The sequence below is a fragment of the Strix uralensis genome, chromosome 2 (genome assembly GCF_047716275.1).
Source record: "Strix uralensis isolate ZFMK-TIS-50842 chromosome 2, bStrUra1, whole genome shotgun sequence".
Taxonomy (NCBI): domain Eukaryota; kingdom Metazoa; phylum Chordata; class Aves; order Strigiformes; family Strigidae; genus Strix; species Strix uralensis.
Window position 1 is genome coordinate 39679073 of NC_133973.1, and position 22484 is coordinate 39701556.

The 22484-nt window shown below is 41.6% G+C and overlaps 1 protein-coding gene across 1 annotated transcript in view; it reads right to left on the minus strand.

The window, feature by feature from the left end:
- The window catches only part of LOC141939203 (V-set domain containing T-cell activation inhibitor 1-like), a 44984-nt gene that overhangs the window by 4519 nt on the left and 17981 nt on the right, over positions 1-22484 (minus strand). Inside the window, exons 4-6 of the mRNA XM_074858484.1 lie at positions 6204-6287; positions 5781-5833; positions 1157-1501 (exon numbers count right to left, since the gene is read on the minus strand). Coding sequence (XP_074714585.1) covers positions 1157-1501; positions 5781-5833; positions 6204-6211 — 406 coding nt within the window. The 5' untranslated portion in view covers positions 6212-6287. The remainder of the gene's footprint in view (positions 1-1156; positions 1502-5780; positions 5834-6203; positions 6288-22484) is intronic.

Consider the following 22484-nt stretch of genomic DNA (forward strand, 5'->3'; position numbering starts at 1 on the left):
TGTTTGAGTCTAGAACAGAAAAAGGGTACTGATAATTGATCTGAGGGTTAGTGTTTTTTTCTGAGAAAGAATACATTTGTCAAGCAAATTGAAAGCTTAAATATGATCACAGAATTAAATCAGAGTAAAAGACACCTTACTGCTCCCCAAAATTAGATGATGAAAACATTTTGATTCTGTATTTTCAAAACCTGTTTTTTTCATTTTGAAAATTGCAAAATATCTCACTTTGAAATTTTCTGAACAAAAGTATTTTGCTTTATATTTTAAAAACATTTTTCTCTTGAGAATGATATGAATTATAACAAAGATATTAAAGGGTTTATATTACTTGAAAACAAAATTTTTCTATTTTAAGCAGAATTAAATGTGTGTGGTTGACTATAATGAAAGCTTCCAGCTGATTTATTCAAGCAAGACACCTTAAAAAACTATGATTTGTTTTGATGTGTAACCCCCCTTTTTAATTTGCTTTTTCAGTTGGTCAACTGGTCAAACCCAGTGCCCCGTCATTCTGCTGGCCATGCTTGTAGGTAGTTCAAACATGTTAGCTCGGTTGTTTGACATTATTTGAGCATGTGTTATGGTCTCACTCATTTTCCTAAGGAAGAAAAATAATCATTCTTGTTGCATGTGTCCAGCCTTGCCACCAGATCCAGATCTTCCAGCTGCAAGGGAAAAGGTAATTAGCAGCTGCCTGTCTTTCATCTGAAAGGGTATATGGCCTGGACTTTGGATCCAATTGCCAGAGATGAAACTAATCCTGCTTCACAGACCCAAGTGCAAACAATGAAATAAACTCTTCCATTCCTCTGGGACAAGGTGGATCCAGGACAGTACAAACCCATAAATAACCAAATGCTTAGAAGTCGGGGAGACCTCATTATTCATTAATGTCTCCTGCGAAGGGAGAGGGAAGAAGTGGGTGGCTCGCCTTCAGGAGTCCTGCTGCTTCTGTGGATATGTTGTGCTGAAGCTTAACAAAGATGCAGGGTTTTCTTCCTTCTCACTTATTCTTCCAAGAAAAGCAAGGAACACAGTGAAACTGAGTGAAGATTTGCTTTAAAAATGGAAGTCATGCCAGTCAATGGCCATATATGGCTTGTCAACAAGAAATGCTGCCCTCAGCTCCCTCTGAACTAAGAATAAATCTTACCTGATACAATGAGTTTAATTTTAGATTTCTGTGTTTCATTGGGATGATCCCCAGTCTGTTTGTAGATGCAATTATATACAGCTGTGTCCAGTAATTGGACATTGGAGAGCTTTAAGGAAAAGTTACCATGCTTCATCTGGTCCAAAAAAAGACTAGTTCTGCCATGGTAATGCTTGTCCTGCAATGTCAGTGAATCCTGCCCATTGTGAAAAAAGTGCACTAAGACAGAGTCTATCTGCCAGTAGAGCTTTGAATGGGAAAGGATCAGCTCCCCAGGAGAGGTGGTGGTGCAAGGCAAAATGACAGTTTCTCCAACAAATGCATGGCACGTTGTGTCTGGTTGACCTGGAATAAAAAATAGACAACTCTCTCAGTGCACAGCAGAGCTAGGGACACCAGGTTTCCTATAATTTGGCTTCATTGCATCATTGTTGCCTCTCTTCCTCCCCCTTCTGCCCATGTCCTCCTGCTCCCGGCCAGGCAGGAGGCAGTATGTGCTGTGCCAGGACTGAGGGCCATGTATGCTCAGTGCCCAGCCAGCTGTGCAGCAGGACAGATGTTGGTGCATGCAAGTTGCCTTCACTTTGTCAGTGTGGGTGCTGCTTGAACTTGTCTCCTTAGCAGGTGATTTTTCTCCCAGCTTCTGGGGATCTTAGTCTTGGAGATCAAGTGTCTGATTTCATTTTAATTAATTGGTCAGTTCACAAAAGGAAAAGGGGATGCAAGGAAGTGAAGACGGGCAGACATGATGAAGCAAGTTTTGGTTTTGTAGGAATTCTGGCTGAAAAAATGAGAAGTGTGAAAAGGGTGTTGTATCAGCAAGAGAAAAGTCCTGGATAAGTTTGATCTCCCCCAACTCCTATTGCTCGTGGCTCCATTTGTAAATAATGTGCTGGAGGCCCCTGTCTCCCTTCCTCTGTGACGTCTTGCAGAGCATCTGACAGAACAGGGCTTTTTTCTGCAGGTCTCTCTTGGTGCACCTGTCCCGTGGCCTCTCATACTCTTTGGTATAGTTATTCTCTCAGTACCCTAGAAAGAAGGTCTGTCATTCCCACTGCAAGTAAATGACTTTTCCAAGGCCTCAGGGAGACAGGTACTTTGTACGGGTGGCCGGGACATCGGGCAGAGATGTTCCAACCTTACCAACCGATTCCAGCACAAGGTAAGAACCGAGTGAGGGTAGCCTGCTGGTGAACAAACAGGCAGACAGGCATGGCAGGAAGCCAGATACATCTCACTTACACACACTGTTCATTTAATAACTTTGATACTAATTATTTTTATAAATTCTTCCAAGTTAGCTGAAAGTATACTAAAACTTGCACAAGTGGGGGAGTCTGCCACTATCACATAGGACAACTCATACTAGGTTGTGGTTTTATATTTTCTGGGGGAAGACTGGGTTACAGAAGAAGGTTTCTATGTGTTTATAAAGCATAGACAACTAGGTGTTTTCAGCACAGAATGTGGGCTTAAATTAATACTTCGACCAAGACTGTTTCATCAAATGTTTTTATAAATTAAAATGCAGATGAATTAATTTGGATGGAAAACTGATCCCCAGCAGGGACCAGAGCAAAAGCAGCATGAGTCTGTGATTGTGCCAAGAAGAAAAGCTAAAATTCACTCTGAAACAACTCAATTTGTTTTCATGGCCAAAGTTCTGTGAAACATCAGGCTAAATAAAGAAATAAATGTTCTTGGTTGCAGTGTGGTCATTCCTGTGCTCTAGGCCTGTACCAGCTCTGCATATATTGGGCTACAACCAAAGGGAGTCCAAGTTCCCCCTTGACAGGCCTCAATTTGTTACATGCTTGGGCCTCTGTTTCCATATTAATCAGTGTCTGTTTTGAGGCTTGTTTGGTGTCACATGTGTCCATCCAGACAGACATAAAAGCAGAAGGAAAAGTATAATTCGGAAAGCTAAATGGCAGAGCCAAGTAAATGTCTTCAATTATAACTCTATCACCAAACATCTGCTTCCCTTAGGTTTTCAGATTTTTCAGCTGAAAATCCCAGTCCACTTTTGCCCATCAATGTAAACTTTTAGCTGAAAAAACCCACATACCCCCAGTGCTCTTTCTGGCTGTGCTCAGCAGAGTCCTTCTGAAGCAAGGCGGTGTCTGAAAGTGGACTGTGGTTATGGCTGACCGTGGTTAGCTAACCATAATGGTGAGGTGAGTGTGCCTGAGGCTGCTGCAGGTGTTTTGTAAGCCCTGGAAGATGTGAGCCTCCAGAAGAGCTTTCTGGTGGGAAGAGTCCTGTCCACAGGATGCCATTAGGAGAGAGAGTGCTTGCAACATATGATGTTGCACATGGATGAAGAAAAGATAATCCTGAAATCAATGGAACTTGTAGCTCTATTTAGAAAAAGGGATGATCAGCATTTGCTTAATGAGCAAAAGAGGGAGGAATAGCATTGGTCCTATCTCCTGATTGCAGTCACTTCTAAATTTGACGTTGGTTTTAGAAGTGTATCTGTCTACTTTTTGGCTCTATTCTTTTTCTGAAGATGGACAGCGGTGCCCAGCATATCTGAGCCTAGCATAATCATTCCTTTCCTGCATGATACCATGTTCAAAGCTTGTAACAATTGTGTTGACTGTATAAATGCCCATGGGGCTTAATCCTCCCTGTCCTACACTGCTTTCAGCTGGTGAAACCAGGGCAGCAGGGGGCAAAAAAGGAAGCACTGCTGAAGTTGCCTGGGACAAGAACAGGTGTCTGAAATCTGGCTGTAATGAGTTATTTAACAGAGCCTACAGCTTTGTGAGGTCTTTTGTGGATGGGAAGAACAGACTTCTGGATACAAGTGAAATAAGTGCCCTTATGTAAGCCAGTCTTGAGAAGGAGAGTAAAGTCATGCTGAAGACTTGGTTAAGCTTTTCATAAAGGCTATTGATGTACCAGGAGGTGCGAAAGCAGAGACCTTCCTGGCCAGGACACTGAAGCAGCCATTTAGTGAGCTGTGGTGATGGTGGCAGCCGCTGCTGGAGTGTGCGAAGCAGGGCAAGTAGCGCTCATCTGATCTATCGGGTAAGCTTTGCACCTGGAAGGTGCGGTTCTCTGCCTTGGAAAAAATGCGTGTTGGCACACAGCTTTCACATGCAGTTGTAAGATTCAAATGTAAAGTGAAATGAGTTTATTTTGTGGATTTTTTTTAATTGTGCATTTTAAATATCACCTAAATGTTTAAGTCTATCAAGGTGAAGTTGAGTGTGCTAATTTAACCAATCTGTAAGATTCCTATAATGAGAAAACACTGCTGCTTCAGTATCTGAATTGTAGTGTAGGGAAGCTCATAAAGACTGGGCTTTTTGTGTGTGTGTGTCCCTGCTGAAGATGATCTAGGGTAATCATCTTTGTTTATTAATTATATATTGCTTGTACAACAAGAATCTGGGATGCCAGTAGGCAGTCTAGAGTTTATGCCTTGTGGAAATGGGCCTGGAAGTGGAAAGTTCTTGAGCATCTCCCAAGTTCACTCTGGTGACGTTAATGCAGTTCTGACAGTAAAGTAGTTTAATATTGGGATTTAAGCAGAAAAATGTTCTAGCGTTAGAAACAAGGCAACAGGGAATTTCTTGTGTTATGAGCTTAAACAGAAATATGTTACCCTGACAAGGTACTGTTGTGTGATTCCTTACAGGCTCATGTCTCACCTACATGCAGAAATATTTTGGGGAGGGCAGGTGGCTGTTTGCAATTCCAGTTGCTTGCTCAGAAACACTGAACTTGAATCCCCTTATTGGGGGGGGGAGTCAAATGGTAGTTACTTAGGTGACTCCTCATGCTTGTAGGTGTGCTCAGCTACCTAAAGAGCACTTCTTGAGTGATAATGGACTTTTCACACTGCTCTGTGGAGACATATGAAAGCTTTCCCTGAAAATGTCAGTTGTGCTTCCAGAAGAGAGAGGGAGACTACTTCCAGATGAAGTGTAACCTCCTGAACCACTTAGTAAATGTGAGGTGCTTCTGGGCAAACAGAGGAGTCTTGACCACACACAGAGGTCTTAATATTGCTGAATTTAGGCCTCAGATATGGAAATTACAGGGAGTTGCCCCTGTAGCTTGTAGAAAACTCCCTCGCCAGCGCACACTAGTGTGTCTTTTTCATAGGGAAGATCATATCTAATCTATATAATGTCAGAAACCCAACTCTGCTAGAACTTGGAAGAGCATGTACAAAGATTCAGGGAGAGAGAGACTGCTGCTGGGCTCATGTCCTTTCACTTGCCTGGTTATGCTTGTGGCAAGCTCAGCAACTTAATGAGTTTAAATACAAAAGTAGATGCAAGGCAGTCAGGGGTTGTAAAGGATGAGATTCCAAGTCATCCTTAACATTATGGAAATGGCAGGGTGTTTTTAAGGATGTGGGCAAGATAAACTTTATAGGTAAAGTTTTGTGGGCCTGAAACACCTTAACCTTGAAACCACTTCTTTTAGGTATAGAGGTTTATCTGAAGGTTATTACCTGTATTTGCAAACCTTGGACTGTGATGAAATATATTCAAAGTGAAGGATGTGTTTGTTTTGTTTTGCTCCAAGGTTCTCAGTTTGCAATTTGTGTATTCACATATAAATACTTCTACAAACTCCTAGATGTGTATTATAATATATTTACCTCTGGGTAGAGATGCAAACAGTAAGCAGGCAACCATCCAGAGAGCAGTCTCCCTAATAAAGTGAGAGAGAGAAATGCCAAATGCTTTGTTAAAATGCTAGAGCAGAGATCAAAGACCTTTTCTCTGGCATAATTTATGCTCTGTTTCACAAGTCCCTCTTATGTGAAGATAATTTGGACACAAAGCTGGATGGGTTAGAAACCCTGTCTTGTTTTGTTGTCTAGTCTTGTTGTGGCTTGTAATGAGATGAGGATTCAGTCACAAACACCAGACCCATACTTCCCACTTGCACTCTCATGTGTGCAAAGTTAATTGCATATACATAGTCACAGTTTGCTCTTGAGATTATTTTCTATTGGCAATTAAATTAAATTTCCTCTGCCCCCAAACTTCAGCTGCTTTGCAGCACAAGAAAAGCTTACCATTTCATTTCTGTGCCTTCGCAGCCCTTAGGAATCCTTCCCTGTTGCAAGCTTCGTCAGGCACTCCAGCTGCTACTTTTGTCTCTGCAAAAGAGTGAAAGGCTCCTAATTTTTGTTGCCATAAGCATTTCTCCAGAAGGGGATAGATTATTTACTAGTACTTCATTTGCTTTGGTTCAGTCTGTTTTCTTTCACTCTGTGTATATAATACAGAGAGTGTATACAACAGTGTGTATTTATGCTCTGAATACACTCTTACAATACACAGAGTGTATTTATTTTCATGTGTAGGATGGATGTGAGTCACAAGCCATGCACTGACTAGCCCTGGGCTTTCAACCCAGTGAAGGGATTCTTGTTCTATAGCCAGCTGAGATCAAAGAAGGTGGTGAAACCTAATGGGTATCATATTTATCAAGAGATATAGACACCATCCCTCAGACTACCAAATACCACCCAAGCTGCATATCTACCAACAAAATATAAGCCTATAAGGAAAATGCTGTTTACAAGAGCTGCTTCTCTGAGGAGGCTGTTAAATCTGGTACTTTCTCAAAGAGGAAAAAAAAAAGGGTGGAGGGGGGAAGAATGTGGGTTTTGGGCTTCCTCTCCCCATCCTCATAGCATCTCATAGCTTAATGAGTACAAATATCTGAGTGATTGTTCCCCTGCAGTGGGGAGGGAATCTCTCCAAAGGTGGAAGTGGTGGAAGTAGTGGTTTAGCCAAGGTCCTCTTCCCACTGAGTCAGCTCTGTCTGGGGAAAGTGCTGGTGCTGTTCTTCTGCCTGTTCTGTTGCTTCTGGTGCAATGGTGCTTCCTGGGGTGAGCAAGGCCTGGGAGTTGGATTTCTGTGTTTCTCCCCCTCTCCTTGTGGCCAGGCCCTGGTTATGCTTCATTTACCAGCCCCTTTCTCATACTCAGTGCAAGCCATCTGCCATTTTTGGCTTTTTTGACATTAAAACAAGTGTGTCCTGAATGTTGATGAACTTCTCCTGTGGTTGCCTCCCTCCCCATTGTAATGGTTATTGTTTTAAGCAAGGGTATAAATTTATGCAAAGTGAGTTTTTCATATGTGTTTTCTGCCTGCCTGCCTTTTGTAAGTGAAACTGAGGCACTGATGGCCACTCTTATCTGTCTGACTAGTTCTCCATGGTGCCCCACAGAGTTTATCCTCCCTCTCAGCTTTGTACAGATGTTTCACTCCACAGAACACTGCTCTGTAAAAATACCAGGAGCAAACTTATTCTGTGCTCTTGCCTGGCACTGGGGCAAGAACGAGATGGATCTGAAGTGACCAGGGCTCCACACCAACGTGCTGTTAGGCAGCAGCAAGGTGTCTCGCCATGCTGAAGGAGGGCAACCTAGCAGCTGGTAGTCTGCAGTGGTACTGTGGCCTTGCCCACTCTCTCAGTAGGTAAAGGAGGTCCTTATGATATCTCCTCACACAGAAAGAACAACAGATTTGGTAGATGTGGCCAGCTAACAGGTTTGTGTAAAGGTGTAATAACAGCAGACAGGAATGACCCAAAAGTCAGAGCTCCTAGAAGTGATGTCATTCTTCTGAAGAGTCAGTCACTTTCTAACAGTTTTGATTCTGACTCAAGAGCCACATGAAGGTGGTTGTTCCAGCCCAGCCGGCTGGTTTGAGCCTCTGGCTTTGGCTGGCTTACTCCTACAGAATCCCTGTGGGGTTTCTGGTTCTCACAAATGTCTACAAAAGTCTTGGACTGAGGGGGAAGTGGGATCAGACCTGAAATACCAAATTACATCCAAATTGCATGTGAATGTTGAGCTGTCTTGCCATCCACGTGCTTTTGTTACTTCCCTACTGAAGTTTAAGCTTGTTCATAAAGAAGGAGCAAGGCAGGTCTTGTTTTAGGAAGCAGTATCTAACAGCAGGGATGCTTCAGACTGGTCTAGGTGGAGCACTTGACTCTTAATTTAGCTTAATCCAGTGCTGTTTAGTTGAAATTACATTTCTTTCTGGGTTGAGCTGACTCTACTTGGAACAGAAATGTTCACGCTAAGCCTCCAGAAAGACTGTTCTTGGTACGCTAAAGGGGAGATATGTTTCTGTCTGTGCAGTTCAGCTGGTGTAAGATGTTTCAGTCACCACATGGATCAGCATTTAAAATAATTAGTTTCTACTTGATAGTTCACATCTTTTTTCTCCTTATTTTTAAGTGCTAGTTTAAATGAAATGGAAGCTTGCAAAATTAACAAATTTTTTCTTTGTAATTTTTTTCAAATTTAAAAATTGATCCATTTACTGTTCACTTTAATCTGACAAATAAGTTAGGACTTATTTTTCACAGATTAAAACAGTTAACTGAGTAAGGTTTTGCAATGAAGAATGACTTCCTGAAGAATTAAGGTACTAATAGCTTTCTTAACGCACTAACCTACCTGAAATAACTAAGGCATGTGACATAATTAAAGCGTATGATTAAATTGCAAAACTCTGAACTTCTTGGCAACATCTCTGTCATCCAACTTTTGTGTTGCGTGTGTGAGGCCATTTACTGAACATGTTAGCTCAGCCTGCAATAAAATTAAATTAATCAAGTAGGCAAGTAACTGAATGTTCCCAGTGCCTGTAGAATAGAAGGACTTTTGTGTCCTGAAGTAAATTAATTCAAGTTGTCTCTTTCTAATGCAGGAGGGATGTGGGTGAGAAAGGGTCTAAATGCTATTGTTGAAGGACTTATGCTCTTGGAGCACTAAACATATTTAAAATAAGAAAATGGTATTTTCCATAAGTGCTCTGTTAACCCTGGAAGTAGTGTTGCTGTGGTATGTTAAGGACATTCCCCTGTGAACAGCTCTTCTGATCAGGACATCTGGGGCAGCAGGAGGGGAAAATGCTGTGAGTAGAGCTACTATTGATGAGCCAGGGGCCCATGTTGTGTGCAGATTTTCTTTTGTTATTGTTTTGTGTTGGTTTTTGTTCTATTGCCATAAACCTTGCTCTGAATTCTGTGGGAAGCTGTTTGATCATCAGGAATGACACAGCTGGAGCGTGACCCACCTGTGATCATACAGGGGGCAGTAGTTCTGGTGACAGAACAGCCAGGTTATGGTACCAGAAAAAACAGCTGGTTTCAGTGATCAGTGACTTGTAGCCACGGTGCACCTGTATACTTTCACTGCAAAGAAGAATCAGTTTGGGGTCTAGAACAGAAAGGACCTGGGAATTGAAAATCTAGAGGAGGATTGTGAGAGGCTGTTATGGGACGATGGGCTGAAGTAGGGTGCTGGCCAGGGCAGAGAGGGAGATGCTGAGCTGGAACCCTTTTGACACAGAGGAGGTACCTCTGAGCAGTGACCAAGTGTGACACTCATTTAAAAGTCATTGTGAGCTAAGTGGATATGATAATTTGGATATTATATTGAAGAGATTGATTTGCTTGCCAGCTCTTCCACTTCATTTGCCAACCTCCAGTACTGGCTAAGTAACATAAGTAATCCAACTGGGCACTGAATGAATGGTGATACAAGTTGGAACAGGCACCAGCTGGAGAAGACACCAGTAATTCTAAAAGGATTAGCCAGAATCACCTAGCAGATGAATGAAGGTCACTGCCAAGAAGGAAACTGCTTGTTATGCACCTGGCAAAGCTTTGTAGCTTAGTCACCAATAATTTCAAGTTCTTCCTCCCTGCCCCTGTATGCTTTTGACTTTTGAGAACAGATTTATGCAAGCTGACTGTTGGAGAATGGAGGACCTTTCTCTGTATCTTCATGAAATTCTGAGAGCACCCTGAGCAGAGAAGTCTTGCCTTACTATTCCTTATCCATATCAAGGCAATTTTCTGTCATTTTTTTTAAAATGCTGTCTACTCATGTAACCATGCAGTCCTTTTACCTTTAGGTAAAAGCTAACAGGTAGTAGAAAGCTAATGAGTGAGCTTGCAAGTGGAAATTACGGTCTGACTTCTGAGAGAAAGTTCTTATGATGCAACAACCTGTACCGAAACTGGGTGATTACTTCTGATATTATCTGAAAGCAATCTGTAAACAACATGAGGCATCATTTAGAAACCTGTCCTATAATTAGTTCAGGGAAAGATATTTAAGAGATCTCAGTGAGGGACGTGCTGGAATGTGTCTAGAAATGACAGTGGCTTTCTCTTTTAGCATTTTAGAATTTGAAATAAATTACGCTAATTTGAAAGCAATTTTCTGGGGATTTGTGAGCAGTGGCAGGTAGTGTTTCTGTAGCTAACCACTGTGTGATTCACCCTGTCAGCTCAAGGCAGTGGAAAGAAGTGCCCTTTGCCTCCCGAGGGGCTGTCTGGAGCTTCAGGCTGCAAAATGTGCTGTGGTGGCAACTGAGTCTTGGATTGGGATCCTTATCTTCAGGTGCACTGTAGCAAACTTCATGCATTTGTGAGGGTGGCTGGTCTGGTTTTTGTGTGTGTGTGTTTTAGCAGTTTATAGCTGTTTAAAACTCTCTGAACTTGTCCTTATCTGCTTTGCACTCGGGTGTTGTGTACTCTGTCCATGCTACCTCTCTTCTCTGCCTGTGCTCCAGTCATACCACCTACGCTGTGGAGGTGGGTGGAGTGCTGGCTTTGGGCTTCCTTATGTTTCCCCGTGCTGCTGGAACTTCCCACTGCCTATTTAAGGCTTATCATGGGACACAGTCAGGCTCTGGGGACTGAAGGATTGTTACCAAATGCATATTTAATCTGAAAAGTTACTCCTTTTCAGGGATAAAGAATAAATGGGTGATGGTGCATGACTTGCTCCCAGTGGAAAGCTGTACCTCATACAGAGTACTGCAGCAGGAACTTACACACCTTCTCCTGGCTTTGAATAAATAGTTTTGGTAAGAAGGAATTTATCCACACATGTGGGAGAAATGGAAATTACAGTGTATATCTGATCAGAGTTTCCAGGATTCAAACACACAAACATCTTCCTGAAGGTCTGGAGAAAAACAACAAAGCTCTGGATGTGTCTGGCCAAAAAGGGGGTGTGTATGAGCTAACATGCTTGCTTAACTGAAATACTTGGGAAGTTGGACTGTATTCTTGATTTCAGAATAACCTTTCTAAATAGCTCTCAGACTAAACTGAAGTCACTGGCTTTGCAAAATGGGAAGGGTTTGGGTGGCTCAGGACTGATGCTAAATGTGGTATGTTTCATTTCAAGTTTCAGAAGGAAGGAAGAATGTTCCCGATATGCAAGTGAGCAGAATTCAGTGCTGATCAAATGCTACAGTCTTGTAGGTATTTAATGGTTTTATGTTACGTTTGGTCTGATTGAATTCTCAGGCAGTCATGATCCATGCCATCCATATTTCCACCTGTCATTTTTGAGGAATTTCATATCTGTCATCTGCTTGATTCTCTTGGGTGAAGGTCAATCCAGAGACTAGAAAAATGTCTGTATGCAGATCCCAGAGGGACATTGTGTCACTGCTGCTGGTGGGATTTGCGTTGGGTAGTTTGGCATGGAAACTGACTGTAATTTTCAGTAGTGGGCTCTCATCCCATTCTCTTAAAACATGCTTTATCCTCTATGTAACATAACATTTTTGCTAGATTTAGCAGTTAGGTTTTCATTTGCTTTCTTTCTGTTGGAAAGACTCTTGACTTGGGGAGCAATTCTGCCCTCTAAATCCCTAGCAACTGTTCCCAGCCTCACCTATCCCTGTCTTGCATGTCATAAGTCCTCCTGGGTTTGAGTGCTGCAGATTTGATGCTGTCTGGGTGAAAGCTCAGGAAGAACAGCCTAAGCAGCATGTGGTGTATTCCACCCTTTGCCCAGCCTTGTGCTTACTGAGTGAGACTTATTCCCTGTGACTAGTGGTGTGCGGTGGTCTCATGTCCTTTTATGAAACTTCTGAAGAGAAACCAAAAAGTCACTGTTCCTTTTTGTAATGTCTTTCTGACAACTCCCTGCAAAGTTCCTCTTTTTCTCAATTCCTTTTTGCTCTTCTGAGAGTTTCCACTGCTCTTTATCTGCCAGTTCCAACAAAATGTTTTTTGTCCTTGGATGAATAAATTGTTCTCAAGAATAAAAAGCTGGTCTTTCAAGATATTTCAGTTACATGAAAATGACATAGGTGTGTGGGGTTTTTTGTTTTGTCTCTTAGAAACCTGTAGCCTTAAAGAAGCAGCTCACAAGTGACAATGTAGAAAGAGGCAAGGGTTCATTCAGCTGAAACAATATTGTGTATATTTTTTTTCTGACTTTAGAGGCAGTTCCTGTCTGAATATCTGCTTCTAGTACTCTGGATGATGTTTTGCTTTACTGTTTAACCTCTGAAGATAGAGGTATTGTAGAGTAAAATGTTAAAGTGGAAATAAGGACGTTTTAAACTTTCATTCTTCGCTGTGGGTTTTTGCCTCTGGCATCTGTTCAAACTGACCCTTAAATCAGTGGTGTTACCTGATTCTGGAGCATTCTATTCAACAACCAAACAGCTAAGCTGATGCTTAGATTCACTTATGTGAAGAGTGGTGGAGACACTATTAAGTTAACTCAAGTCAGTAAAAATGTTTTTTGGATTAATATAACACTGACCAATACTAATATTTCTGAAGTGGATAATCTGAAGCTAGTTGTGAAAATGAGAACTGATTTTGAAGAAAGGGATGATCCAGTTTGGGTTACTATTATCACTTTGGAGTAGAGTGCTCAACTTCTGTGAAAGTGGCCCTCAGTGGGTGCCCGCTTATTGCCATAACCTCTAAAAAGCTTAGTTATCCCTCTTACTGCCTGTGAGTGTGTGTGAGGTTCTTGCTGGCCATAAGCTGAGGAGAAACTTTTGTAGGCTGTATTGGGGTAGAAGAGAAGATAGGTGACATAGTTATCTCACTGCCCTTCCTCTGGCCCTCTCAAGTACCTAAACACTTATTTATTTATTTTATTTTCTTTAGCAAGTATGTCAAGTGATATGAATCCCTGTATAGAGTTCCTCATAAACCAGATACAGGCAAGAAGAACTAAAATGGATTGAAATACATAGGAAGTTCTTGCAAGTTATGGGTATGGCTGATAGGTATTTCTCCTTGCTCTTCTATGTCTGTCTCATGGCCTTTCTCTCCCACTGTAGTTATGATTTGTTTTAAAGGGTTTTGTGCTATCTGGATTAGATATTCCCTATGTGAAATAATTCTTTCTCATTGAAGGACTGGGTTGTCTAATGCTGCTGTTAATCTGTTACTTGTAGAAACATCCCTACACTGAAATGTCTCCACCTAGATTACATTTCTGCAAAGAGTTTGCAGCTCCATTGTTCATTGGGCTAAGCTCTTCAGCTTGCATCTACTTTGGAAATCTCTTCCTTTGAACTCTTCCTTTGTTACTAAGCCCCTGCAGTGGGACAAGGACTCCTTGGTATATGCACAGCTACAGATGTACAGAGCTGGTTCAGGCTTCTTGGAAAAGCAGGGTAAAGAGGGTATTGCTGCCAGAAGTTGTGGGAAGGACAGAGCAGGGCTAGTGGTTGGTGAAGAGATGGGTGACATGGGGTGCTGCCTCCTGCTACAGAAGGATGGGAATCGCAGGAGAGGCAGCAGCTGCCTTGTGCTTCCCAGGTCCAGCCAGCCACCAGCCCTCAGGTTCAGCAGGGCTCCTCGTGATTTAAGAGACAGCATGTTCTCCCTGTGTCTCAAGCTGGGCCTGCTGTCCTGCAAATGCTGAAGCTGGCATGTGGTCTGATCTTGGCTCTCTGCCTAGCACTAGGTTATCACAGCACTCTTTGATTTCTTCCACTGCTTACAGCTGATAAGTCTCTAAAAGCTCATGAATGTGAATCCTTTTATCTTTGTTCTCCATCCTATCTGTACAGTGTCTTGACAGAGTGCAGCTGAAGGGCCATAAAACTTGAGGATGTAACTCAACAACAGTTGAGTTACTGAACACAGAGTAAGAACAGTATTGAGCTATTTATATTGTAAAGCTCCAATGCAAAAAAACATTCTTTTTTTTTAAAACTGACAAACTGTCAGCATTTAGTGTAATAATATTATAAATTTTTGTGGGTGATGGCTTTAGCTGTGTCTTGATCAATATATTATGCATTTTACAAGTGTGCTTTTCCTCTTCAGTCAGCAGTTATCTTTCACACCGAGCCAGGATTATAAAACCCCCTTGGTAAATGTCATCAGTCCAAAGAAGGAAAGAGGAAAACTCCCTCCCTTTGAACTTTCAAATTCATATAATGGATAAAGGCTGGTCACAAGGGAAAGGGAGAAAGGGAAATTCTGGGGGACTTTCCTAGGAAGCAGAAGGGAAACTATTTCAGGCTCAAGAGACTGCTTTGAGCTGATGGGATAGTCAATAAAATTTCTTTATTACTTTTGTTCAACGTCTTGTCTAGGAGGAAATATAACACACTAGTGCTGGAGAATTTCCATTCTCCAAAATTCCTTTTCAGTACTGTGAGAGTAGGGAAAATCCTGGCCTGCAGATACTTATTTTTGCTGGCAACTGTTGCCAGCAACAGGCTCAGGAACTACCAGTTGCTTTTCTAGATTGTGATTCCTCTCTCCTCTTAGCTATTTTTAATTTGCATATTGTAGAAACCACCTGTCTTCAAGACAAGGTGATGTTTAGTGATACATATGCACAATTTCACTAAGATACAATAGTCAGGCCTGTTACCAGACAATACCTCTCCTCCCTGACTTGTAACCCTACAATCAGCCGGATCTGTATTTCCTGACTGATGAGAAAAGGAAGAAAGTTGGATGAAGGGTGAAGTTCAGAAAATATTTATTATTGTCCTCTAGGAAAGTGTTAAGTATTCATCAACAAAGTGGTGAGCTTCACATGTGAATGAGGCTAATTAGTAGCCAACACTGTTGTAGTTTCTGCATTGGACATGAGAACACTGGGAATGGCAGGTCTGAAAATGGAAGCTCAGGATGCCAGGGTGGAAGGAGAAAAAGAAACTGAGCTTAACCAAAGTTGGAGTAACTTGTCTTGGCTCTTCCCCAGGGAATGATGTTAACTTATGACTGAATTGACTGAGTGCCATGCTGGGCACCTTGTGGAGGGTTTGTACACCTAGATGGCAAACTCCATGGCAACGACTCCTCTGAGTGAGAGGAACCACTTGAATCACATTCTGGGCTTTTCTACTAAGCTACAAAATGCAGTCGTCTGAACATGCTTATAAGTAACTCTTCATTATAAAGTCTTCATAGTCCTGGAACAAATCCTGGGGCCAATCAATGGTATTAATTAACTCACTGATGTCAGAGCTATTGAACCGAAAGGAGCTGGTCTCTCTAGGAGCATTGCTGTGTTAAAGCAAAAGTGAAGTGTCTGGGTTTTATTTGTGGTTTGTTTTCCTTTAATTGTTGCAAAAAGACCTGCAGCTGCAGTTCATGAGAACTTTTTGAGGAGGGAGGAACTGTTTAAAGAACAAGTTTCCCTGAGAGTAATTCACAGCACGTAACCAGTACCACCTGTGTCCTAACAAAGTATCTCTATTTCTGCGTGATCTGGTGGCACCTTTTCTTAAGTGAGGAAAAACAGGTAAGTGCAGTGAATGTAAATAACTAAGAAAAGGAAGAGCTATTCCCTTCTCCAGAAGCCGGTGTTGGCCTTCTCCATAGTTTTACCCAGTGAAGAGCACAAAATACTCATGGAATACTCTGGACTAGTAAAAGGATTAAGTCCAAGTGGTTCAAGGACTCTTAAACCAGTGACAAAAATAAGGCTGACAGTTGCCAAATATTGCAGGCTTAAACTCACCCCCTCCTCCCAATGGAATTAAGTTCACAGCCCCTGCTTTTTGAAAATATTTACAAAGCTGAAGCCTATGCAGTCTTTAAACCTAGCTGCTCTAGTATCAGAGCAGAAAGTTTCTAGTTATATGGCTGTTACAACCATGAGAATGTTAATGTCCATCAGAGATGGACACAAATAAGATCCTAAATGGGGGCCCCTAAAAATGCCTCTAAGCACTTGATGCTAAGATGTAAATAATTGTTTTAAGTGGAGAACAGTCATACACAGAGTTAATGGGATGTACATACAATACACAACATAGAGTTGTTGAGGGACTGTAGACTATTGGCTTGATAGCTTGGTAGATGTATTTATTGTCTGAAGGACATATCTTGAACAATCAATTTGTTTAAGTAGGAGAAAAAGAGTGGGGATCATAAGAGTTTCCTGCAGGTCCTCTACTCTGGAATGCTTCTCAATCTTCTTAAAGCTTTCAGATTTTGTTGTTAATGCTTGGTTCTGGTGTAGTTCAGACAAATAATTTTATAATCTGAAGCACCCGTCTCTCAAGCATTGTAAGCACAATTAGATCTTGTCTCATTCTTGTCCCACTAGCAGAAGTGCTTTTTCTGTTATCAGTACAATACTATTCCATTTTTTTTACCCCCATCTGTAATCATGACCATACAGGGAGGTGATATCTTCTTTTCAGAGTAGCAAGCTTGGGGTTTGGAAGAAAAAAAAAAGTAACTCCTTTCTTTCAAAGCACTCTGAAAGACCACTTGTGTTTGCTTCCTATAGATGTGTTTCTATTCTGAACTGTGGCACAGGAAAAGGTGGCATCCTCCCCGTTACCCTTTTCTGACAACAGTACCTTATTCTTCCTATGGCTATGTGGGTGTATGATTAATTTTTGTATGTTGCTTGCTCTCTCCTTTAGGTATATGTGGGGAACATCCTGCAAGTTGTTTCATTATCATTCGCTGTGCCTGTGTATTGGTAGGGGGAGGTGTGTGTGTGTTTGTTTCCCTTTTTCTGTGGTGGTTCAGTGTCTTGACTTTCTTGTTGGAAACTGTAGGGCTTCAGCAGTGTTTCTTGTGAATGATTTTTAGATGAGGGCTGTACTTGGCTGAAGTGCTGCTCTTCCAGAATTGGAAGATGACTCGGCTTGCTCTGTGGTATGCTTTTTTAAAAAAAATCCAAACCCACCTCCTCCCATTCCTTCTTTCCCCTTTCCCCCAGTGAACTACTTTGCAGTAGAAGGGTCTCTTCCCCTGGAAGTAAGCAGAGGAACAGTGTAAGATGGAAGCCCCAATTTCTTTTGTCTGTCACATTTCTTACTCCAATGTCTTTTTGCAACTTCATTTTCCTGTTGCAAATTAGCACTGGCAGTCTTGCAAGCCCTCATCTTCACAGGGCACAACTGATCTATTTTTTTCCTCCTTTTTTTCTCCTTTAATACTCTGCTTCATAGCAGTCTGGTTCCTGGCTTGTGCATTAACATGTTTTGAACTGATAACGAGTTAAATTCATATACTTCTCAACAGTGACTCTAACAGCTCTATTGCAGCTGAGGTAGTGAGAAAACAAGCTTAAGTTTTTGGACCTAAACTCTGGATCCAGTTTTTGTTTTGAAGCAACTTCTGATGTGCTTTGGGGCAGTAATGTTGCCCCAGACAGGTTTGGAGCTGTTAGAGGCAAAAGCCAGCAGAAACCACTGTCCCAAGCTAGGAAAATCTGGAGAAACCACTTCTCAACTGTTGGGCTAGACCACATGGTTTGTCTTCTCCCCTGTAGCACAGAGGTGACTGTAGTGCCAGAGATGGTGGGGTGATTTAGCCATGCAATGTGGTGATGGAGTTGAGGCAATGCAACCGAACAAATAACTCCAGGACCATGAGAGATGTAGCTAAGGATGACCTGGGCTAGTCTGCAGTGGCAACCCAATGCTAGGAAAGGCATGAGGTGGAGCTATAGGAGGTGATTCTGAAAAGCAGGTACATTTAACTTATGTACCCCTCACACCTCTGATCCTTAAAGTTAGCAAATACTAATTGCTACTGTGACTTGGGCAATGTTTGTGTCCCTGCTCTGGCTTTGCTCCGAATTAGCTCATGTAGGCAGTAACTTTGCTTTGTGCAGGACTACGTGAATTGTGGATGCTGGGGGAATAAAAGCGCAATGTAAGCCTGGAAGGTATCTGAGACACCCGTTATGTCCCTCAATAGTGTTTCCTGTTGTTATTGCTGGAGATGAAGAACTAGGTTAGACTTGTTTGATCTAGTGGGGCACTTCTTATTTGGGCAAGACCTGCAGAGTGTAACTCTCATGTTTGTCTTAAACGCAAGGAAAGAAGTAACTAGGACAGAGCAACTAGGAAGTCTAGCTGGTGTTACTACAACAGCAAAACAAGTGATATTAAAAAGGATGCTTGAAGAACAGAGTTAACAGCAGTGAAGTTGGAAATGCTTTGTATTGGATGTTTTATTCCCTAGTAGAATGGCTGTGTTGAGGGAGGACAAACTGTTGTTCCATAACTGCTGGAAGAAAACTGCCCAAAAGTGGATCAGGTAAATGAATTCTGGCATAGCTTCTCTGATGTCTCCTGCTGTTAATGGTTTTGCTCTCTAACACAAATTATCTGGACTCTTACAAAAGCTGACTTTACAGAGCTGTCTTGGTTTTGTCTTTTCTCTTGCCTTGAGAACAGTGCTAACAGTATCTCCTCTGGGTGTGTTTGGGTTTTTTTGTTTGTGGTTTTTTGGGGTTTTTTTCTGCTTATTTTTGAAAGACTTGTGAAAGGGCTACAAGAGATGTTGAGGAGAAGAGGGAGGAATTAGACAGGTGCTTTGCTTGATCTCACAAGCCTTACTTTGCTTAAGAAACCATGTTGTGAACTGTTAATTGCATCTTCATGCAATTGGCTGATACTGATCTTTCTGGATTGTGAGATAACAGAAAATATAAGCCAGTCTTTGAACTTAAATAAAGATGACAACCCAATATGCAAATTACTTATAGCTCTCAAGAACTATGTGGGTGATATAAGTCCTAAAAGTTGCTGGTTTCCAAGTGGTCTTTAGTTTGCTTTTCTAAGGTGATATAGTTCAGTGATTGTTTCATTTCCTCAAAGGGAGCTTACTTCAGTTGTAGCCATGTAACACTTTCACCAGTTACTACGTTTAATACCACAGAACTTAACACTTGTCATTTGAAGTAAGACATAGCTGAAAGTAAGCTGGAGAATTAATATATGAAAGCAACCAGATGGTGTCAAAGTTATGAATGCTACAGAGATGTCTGGTGTTGTAATAGCATCTGATGGTCACTTGGTAGCTGACAATAGGATCATCTTGAGGGTTGTGGTGGAAGTCACTTTAGATATGGCCCTGGGCCCAAAGTACCATAGCAATGAGTCCACTGGATCAACTTTGTACAACTCTCCTATAAAGGTAACTTGACAGCTAGGTAGACGGGCTACACCTATGCTAGGATAGCAGTGCATGGGTAGCTGTTGTCATCTCTTTTCTGTAATCAACAGTCCACAACCAACAGTTCTTGGTGTCAGCAATGCTGAATGGAACTTTTATATGTTTATGCTGTTTCAAACTTGTTGGTAAGTAATGACTTAAAAAGAAAGAGGAGCAGCTTGTGCAAAACCACAAGCTTTCATACTGTGAAAGATCAGCCTGACCTCTCTGTGGTTCTACACTTTCAATATAGGAAACCCCCTGTGAAAGTTTAGGTAAACTTAGTTTTACATTATATTTTCAACTAGAACTAAACAGGAAGTTGAAGGTGTGAAATGCACATCCCAAATATGGCTTGGAAATTCAGCAGTGCATTGCACTGACCTACAGTTTGATCTCTAGGTCTCACCTTTCCCCATTGAAGAGGTAAGATTTGTGAATGGATTAGGTTTTCAGCCTCAGGAATGATAGGTACAGTCAAACATCTTTACGATCAATGAACTGATCAAAAGCAAAATCATCTGAAGTTTTGTAGGGACTTAGTCCTGCATGATGGCGCTCTCACTGAGCCCCTGGTTCTGCAAATAGCAGTCTCCTTCAGGCCAAGGAGGCAGCTGCCTTAGGGTACTGGTCTGCAAGGAGCAGCTAGAGTCTGAGGAAGCAGCAGCCACCAAGGTGGAAGGATTGGCAGCTGCTGTTTGGGGAGAGGGTCGTAGAAGATGGAGATGGCTTCTCTGCAATCTTAGTTTACCCCTTCCCATCCTTTCCTCCTCCCCTTCACTCTGTAGTGGCAGGGGTGACTAAGCCCTTTCCTTTCCAAAACAGCAATATTTTGCTTCACTAGTGTTGTTAAGTCTTTACAGTGTTCTAGCTGAAGCACCTTTTGTGTGACATCTCCCTACTCCCACCACACACACACTTATTTCCCTTGAATGCCTGATTTTTCCCTTTCATTGACTAAGACCTGTGAAATACTTTCTGATGGCATCTCACACCAGGGTTTTTTTCCCTAGGATGATCCAGGCCCAGTAGGTGCTTCTGCAAGGGCTGCACAGGCTGCAGCTCCACTGGTTGTGATCTAGTCGCTCTGGGTAGCTGAAGGAGCTAGTTCTGTTTATACAGTGTCATAGCAAAGATATGAGCTCTTCTGCAGAGTAGCAGGTGCCAGTGGCATATCTGTTTTGGCACCTTTCAAGCTCTTGGCTGGAGTTGTGCACAAGTGATGAAGCTTTGCATCACCTAGATAATAACTGTTCTTTGGAAATCCAGGAATATATGGGTTGGAGTATTACAGTAATTAGGTCGGTGCCACTGATTTTGGAAATGCTATTAAATACGTGTGTCGTACAGCAGCAAACAGTTAGTTGGGCAGATGATGTGCCTTGGAGTATAAAGGGCACAAAGATGTGCTGTATTGTTCCAGCAATATCAAAAATCAAGATGTGCGTGAGTGGAAGTCTCTGATAATATCAACTCACAATTTTGTATCCTTGGGTATCTTCTCAAAGAATGTCAGAGAACCAATATAATTTGGGAGGCCACCCATAACTGAGCAGATGATTATGACTATGCAGTTGTAGGGCCAGATTTCTCAAATGTTTCTCTGTCCATGTATCCTACAGCCATGACATAAATATTGGGCATCTTAGTTGTGATAATTCTTAAAAACTGTTTACTCTTAAGCTCTTCTGATAGTCTCTGCTTTAGTGATCTCTTAAGGTGCATATTTAACTAAATCAGAGACCAGATTTTAGCTTTCTATCATATACACATCCTGACAAGTGTAAACACCAGTGAATAATCCTGCTTTTTGTAAGTGAGATCAAGACATATAAAATACCAGCTGAAGGGATTGTAAGTGTTTCTGTATATGTGAGAGAGATTTTTTTGTCTTTGGGTTTCTCTAAAAATTCCTGATACACTTTTTTTTAAAAAAGACTACTTTCCTTTATTCTGTTCTTGCAGAAGATCCATTTAAAATCATAGGCCAAATACTTTAAAGTAGTATTTATCCATGTGCAGAATATAGAGACAGGACCATACCTGGCTAGGTTCTCTGACACCTTGTAGTATGCTGTGGATATTTTGTTAGGATTGAAGTGTTGTCCAGTCTTGCATGTTTCAAAATACTTAAGAGTGGTTTTGCAATACACTCAGGCCCTCCTAAAACATAGTATTATTCAATGCACAGCTGTTACTGCTAGAGTAAATGATTCATTTTTCTGCTTTGCAATCAGATTCTAGGGAAGTAGACTCTTATAATGAGATGTCTAACAAAGCTGTAACCAGGAGGAATTTTGTCACTCTAATATGCCACTTGCTTTTAGTCTTGACAGATGTAGCAACTGAGAGAGTCTTCCTACTGCTGTTGGGAAGAGATATGCTCCCTGAGCCACCCTGGTTTTCTGCAGCTGGGCTGCCTGAATCCACATCCTCTCTTGCTACTAATATGTCATGAAAACCCATCTTTTGGAGGTGGACAAAGCCCAAGTTCTAAGTATTTGTGGTAACATATGACAAGACTTGGGGCCTCAGAAATTACTAAGCTTGGAGTCAAAACTATACAGAAACTTTGATTTGAAAGGACAGGATTCCTTCTCCCATTTCTATTTGCTTACTATTAAAAAGAGCTGATGCATTCAGTGAGAACACAAATTGATTGGTCTTTGATGGGAATGTGGGGATTACTACTGCTTACCCAAATTGCATCTTGTAATTTCAGGGGGAGAAGTGAGGACAAGAGTGTTTAATAGGCCTTGTATGCAGTAGATTGCAGAGCCTAACTCTCGCAGGAAAAGGGATGTGATTCCTCAGATAGGAAAGTACAATGTGCTAATTGATTCGATATGGCATTGTACTTAGTATACTGGCAGCTGCCAAACATCTTGAGGACTCATTGTCATGCAGGCAAACAAAATATTTTGTCTGGATCTTTAGAGCAATATTAAATGGCATTAAACGTTACAGCTGCCCTTTTTGTAGGCACACATGTCTGTTCTTTTTGAGACTGTGCAGTGGACCAAGCTCTTTTTTTTTTTTTTTTCCCTCCCCTTGCTAACATGTTTGTGGAGCGTTAACTAGCAATTATTAGGTGTGATTGATACTGTGCATTTACTGA